General features: G+C 33.6%; 1 protein-coding gene across 1 annotated transcript; it reads right to left on the bottom strand.

The window, feature by feature from the left end:
• LOC109947063 (protein CDI-like) lies at positions 201-4108 on the bottom strand. The gene is made up of 3 exons (XM_020556452.1): positions 3962-4108; positions 3737-3873; positions 201-1234 (listed from the first exon to the last, which is right to left on the bottom strand). The coding sequence occupies exon 3, from the start codon at positions 1217-1219 to the stop codon at positions 446-448; it is 774 nt and encodes a 257-aa protein (XP_020412041.1). The 5' UTR covers positions 1220-1234; positions 3737-3873; positions 3962-4108; the 3' UTR covers positions 201-445.

Here is a 5916-nt window from a genome sequence, read left to right as displayed (position 1 = left end):
AATTGGTCGTCTATTATCATCCTCGATTGCTTTTTTTAGATCTTTTTGCAGTACAAAGACGTCGTTTTGTATTTTTTGATGACGTTGTATTGTTTAACAACGACGGTTATTTAGCGTCGTGGTTTATGAGGGAAAAGATGACGGTGGATTCCACGACCATTGAAAAACCAAATACACGACGGTGATTTACCGTCGTCTTTTTGCTTTTTTGTAGTAGTGACATTACACTTCTCTAAAAAGTATCACACATAACCCTTGTCCCCCTCCCTCTACTTGATTTGCTGCCGCATAGAACGGGTGTCCGCAAATTAAATATGGAATAAAAGGGACAGCACATCTGGACTCCTTCACACATTTATTCAACATAAAATAAAGAGCGAAAAAATGAACTCCAACAATGAATCTCAAACTTCAAATGCAGTAGTACACTACCTGCTAATTCTTCCTAATTTTCGACTTTCTTCTTCGTTTCCTGCAGGTACGTCTCCATTTCATTCAACCACAGGTCTGCAAACTCGCAATTCTTCCAAGCCTCAAACCACGGTCCTCCCCGAGTATAGTGTATTGCCTTAGGGAAAGTCCGGGGATTACCTTCAACAACTTGGTTATGTCCCTCAAGAAAATTCCAAACAAATGGGATGGACCCAATTTCTTCGTCCTCAAGCCACTGAAACCTATGAAGAAAAGCGCCGGTTTGTGTGTTCACAACCTCCGGCGTCAAGACCCGGTTTTTGGGATGTTCACAATTGTACAACACCATGGAAGACCAATTCTTCCTAGGGTACACAGTTTGCAATGCTCCATCCATTTTTGTTGTCTCCTTTGGGGTGTAATCATGTTGAACACACATGATGGCATATTTCTCATCAACCAAATCTCTTAGCTCCTTAATGTCAGCTAGGTAAAGAAAATCACAATCCACAAACACTGCCCAACCTTCATAGTTGGCCAAATATGGAGTCAAGAACCGAGTAAAAGAAAACTCTGTGCTCTCCAATTGGCCTCTTTCACGCCAATATAGGCCTTCCTTTCTCAGATCAGATTGTTTAAGTGGTATGATCTCAACTGGGATTGAAGATCTCTTCAATATTGAGTGTCGACAAACCTCATATGCAATGTCTTCACGTTGATCATAACCCACAAACATTTTAAAGGGCTTGTCCTTGTTCATGCCCCCATTACGACCCAATGGATTGACCTTGCAGTCGCCCAAATTCATCTTAGTTACAACACTCTGTTGAAAATTTCAATTGAATAATGAGGTTAACTTTTTTATTTTATTTTATACGAGTGATGAAGTTTTCTCACACACACATTGTCATAGGGTACCCCATTGATATGAGGTTATAACTTATAACAAACAATGAAAATGACATTTAAGCAATTGAAATCGGACTACGATTTTTAGGATAATGAATAAACCAAAAATGAGACTACAGTTTTTTTAGGATGGATCAAAATCCTCAACTTAGTTTTTCTTTACTAGGATTTGCTTGGCTTTTATTATTCTTTTTTCTTGATAAAGAGCGATATTATTGCTTGGTTTTTTATTCTAAGCATGTTACATCATTTAAAATATATCTGAAGATTAAACAATTTGAATAAAAATGAAAACCTCTAATTGCTGAAAAAAGAAGTAAAAGTTAGAATATACCAATTTGTTGATAGTAATATTAGTACTAGACTACAATATATATACATCTTATTATTTGAGGTTCCACCAAAAAAAAAAAGAAAAAAAAAAAAGAGATCCCTATATGAAATGATTATCCTTATTAGCCAGTTTGGTATTGCTGTGTTGTGAAAATAATTGTTGTCAAATTTTGTTGTGAGAGAAATCAGTTGTGAAAGAAAGCTGTTTGGCGTTTGGTAAATTTTTTTATTAAACATGATGTTGGTACAATAATTAGTTTTTGAGTATTTGATTTTTTTTTTTTTGGGTGAAAGTGTTGTGAGCTATGTTTAATGGCTAAAAAGGACATTATGTTGAAATGACTTTTCTGTTCAAGTGATTGGTAAAAGAAAAAGAACTTTCACTTTCACTTATATATATTTTTTGTATTAAATATGTTTTCATTACACCATGAAAATTATTTTAATTATAAAATAAATTAAATATTATGTTGAAAATTAAATATTTGTATTCAAATGCTCTAAACTAATGTTTCAACCTAAATACAATAAATTCCATTTAAAATAAATATTTTTTCAATAATATGGTCATAACAAAAATTAAGCTAATTATAAACAAGCAATCATATACATATCGAAGTAGATGAACTCATTAAACTTGCGACTATATGATGATTCAATGCCTCAATTTCTTGTGCTACTACAAGACCATCTTCTTTTTGTGCATTAAGCGCACTCTCAATTTCTTCACCTTGAATACCATTTAGGTCATCTTCACTCTCATCAAAATGACAATGACATTTGGCATGTCTTCTTATATAGTTATGAAGTGCCATAGTTGCAATAACTATTTTTACTTGTTTTGCAAAAGGATAACTAGGCATGTCTCATAAAATACTTTTTTCAGATTCTAAAAGTGCGTTCAATAACACTTCAAAGGGAAGAGAGTGCATGATTAAATAGCTCTTTATGACCCAACGGTTGAACACCCCTACGAAAATCAGGAATATTTCACCTTTGAACCCTAGTGCCTCTCCAAAGTGATTGTCGCATAATTAGAAAATGAAAGCATCTCTATGCCAACTTTTCCTAATTGCTTTCTCTCACAACAATTATTCACAATAAGTGATTTTTTTAATTTCTTACCAAACATGATGGGTTTTCAAAATTTTTTAAATAATCACTTATGGCCCTAAATAAGCAATGTCAAACGGGCATTTAATGATACTCATATAACAATGATGTTTTATTATCAATGAGAGTGAGGAATTTGAATTTGGGATTTCTTCCAACATAGATAATTTATTATGAGTAATGCTACACTTACCACATTTTTATCCCACATTTCTATACTACATGATGTGACATGTCCATATTATATGCCACATCAATTAAATCAATGAAGTGTATTTTAATTAAGGCAATTAGAAAAACAAATACTGGAATAAATCATAAAAGAAAAGAAAATATTTAATAATTTTAATTGATGTATGCCACATAAGATGGTATAAATATGTGGTATACAAATATGGTAAGAGTAGCATTATTCTTTATTATTCTATATATTAATAATTCAATAAATACTTGAATATATTTCGGCATATTTTTCGGTAATGTTGGTAATATTCGATTCATTAATGATCCCAATATATTTTTTTTTCTTTTCAATTTTTACCAAAAACAACCCATCTTTTTTAGGTTTTAGATTTTCGGATTATAAAATCCGGTTACCCAACCAAAAAAATATCTATTGATAATCGGTCGGTTCGATTTTTACTGTGGCAGCCCTACAAGAAAATGAAGAAAACTTACGGATGTTGCAATTGGTCAATTTATGCTTTCTTTTCCATTCTTTAAAAGGGTACAGGATTTGAGCAGTTAATTTCCTACATTTCCTTACGTTTATGTAAAACCAAACAGAGCCAAAAAAAAAAAAAAAAAAACATACACCAAGGACTGAAGATATTCAAACCAGGGAACCTCATCTTTTGTTTCAGAGAAAATGCATGCGCAGAAATCAAATCCTAGCCGTTAAAACCCACAGAATACACAGTTTGAGATATAAAAAAAAAATCAGAGAGAGAGAGAGAGACAGAAAGAGTACCAAAAGACCGGAAATATGCAGATGTTGCAGCCGCAGAAGAAGAAAAGTTGAGGCTTTCTTGTTGAGTGCAGAAGGAAACTTTAGTTAGATTCCGAAAGACAAGCAAACAAACCAACCATTTTCCAATTCAGCATTTTCTGCAGAATGAATTCGAAACCTCAAAGAAGACCCACAACACACTACCAAAATTTATGACCACCGTTTGAAGTAAAAAAGAAAACATACCTCATCGCCTCTCTCAAGGGTTGCTTGGCTTGAGAGATTGTGGTTCCTTGTGGGTTTGGTTATAAAGACACAGAAGTTGAAATAATTATTAGTTGTAGAAAGAAAAGATAAGATATGGGGCCAATTATATAGAAGAACATGTTCAGGCTGTCTCCAATGCCTTCACTTTCTCTCTTTGGAAATTGCATGGCCACTTGGCCAGCGTTAAATATGTAGGGTTTTGTTCTTGACAAAGATGGACTAGAGACAGGGCCGGTCTTGAGATTTTGAAAGTCCTGTGCAAATCTTAAATTGGGGCCTCACATAAGTTAACACAAACTTACACCATTATGTAATGCCATATAATAAATGTTTTTTTTCTTCAAGTGATCAAAGTACGCCTACTCCCAAGGACAAAATTGAAATTTCACAAAAGAATTAAATTGTATTAAATCGATTACAATGGGTCAGAGATGTTACACCTTTTGAATAATCACCATGATTGTGACGATGGATCGGGTATTTATTATTTCAATTTGTCGTTGCGAAAGTAGATGAGATATTGAATGTTGGTGTTGACATCAGACAAGCCTTTAACACAAGCAGGTTTTGAAGTCGAATTCTGAATAGAAGTTGAGGCCCTACAAACCAACACAACTAGAAACGTCTTTGTATCAACAATTTGCTCACTCTGTATATATATAACATTGGCTTAAATGCTAAAATGGTCCCTGTGTTTTACTCATTTGGCTAATTTAATCCCCGTGTTTTTAATTTGACCAATTTAATCCCTGTGTTCTATTCCGTTAGTCAATGTTGTCCATTCCGTCAAATTAACTTAAAACATTCATTAAAGCTTTAAAAAATAATAAAAAATTATTGAGTTCTGTTTACAAATAAATAAAAATTATAAACACAAATAACATAATTAAATATAATTACATAATAAAAAATCTGGAAACCCAACAGCCTCTATGTCGTTCTCTCATGCTGCCACCACCGAGAACTAAATCAAGACTAGGCCTCCATTCTAGTTTGTTGCCATACTCACAGCAAGGAGCATCATTCTCCTCTGACAAGTACAGATACATCCCCAAGAAAAAGCAAGGAAAGCTCGATGATGTTAGTCCAACGGTTGGCTTGATGCCATGAAATCATCTTCACCTCCCTAGAAGAAGCTCAATAAGGATTTCAATGTTGAGGTTGTTTGAGATGATGTTGATAATATTCTCTTTTAATAACTTTATAGTTTATATCCATTTGTTCTGGTATGACTTTGAACTTAATTCGTCTTGTGCCTTCTACGATGATGCAGCTTAAGCATCCATCAGCGCTGAATTTGTTCAAGCACATTACAAATTCTGTGGGATGAGAGAGAGAGAGAGAGAGAGAGAGAGAGAGAGAGAGAGAGAGAGAGAGAGAGAGAGAGAGAGAGAGAATAGGTGGTGGTTGGGACAGCTCATGGTGGTTGCCATGATGGGTGTGGTGGTGGTGACGGCATGAGAGAAGAAGGGTATAGAGGTTGTTAGGTTTCCGGATTTTTTTTATTTTATAAATTGAACTTAATAATTTTTTTTTATTACTTATAAAAATTTCAATGAATTTTTTACTGGTAATTTGACCGAATGGACAATATTAGCTAACGGAGTAAAACACATAGACTAAATTGGCCAAATTAAAAACACAAGGACTAAATTTGCAAAATGACTATAACACAGGGACCATTTTAACATTTAACCCTATAACATTTGTTATACATATAGAGTGCTGCTATTTCCACCCACCTGTCCTATTTTCTCACCCACTATGTAAATTTGAAAAATTAAAATCCTACTTTTCCACCCACCATTATTCCTAAAATACCATTTAATTATTAATTCGACCAAACACCATCAACTCCAAGTTAAAAACATAAAAATTTTAACCCAAAAAAAAAAAAAAAACGTTCTTCATCTTCTTCATGTGTTTTCAACATC

This window comes from Prunus persica, chromosome G2, assembly GCF_000346465.2.
Source record: "Prunus persica cultivar Lovell chromosome G2, Prunus_persica_NCBIv2, whole genome shotgun sequence".
Classification (NCBI taxonomy): domain Eukaryota; kingdom Viridiplantae; phylum Streptophyta; class Magnoliopsida; order Rosales; family Rosaceae; genus Prunus; species Prunus persica.
Note: the sequence above shows the minus strand (reverse complement) of the source record. Positions and strands in the feature narration are given on the sequence as shown.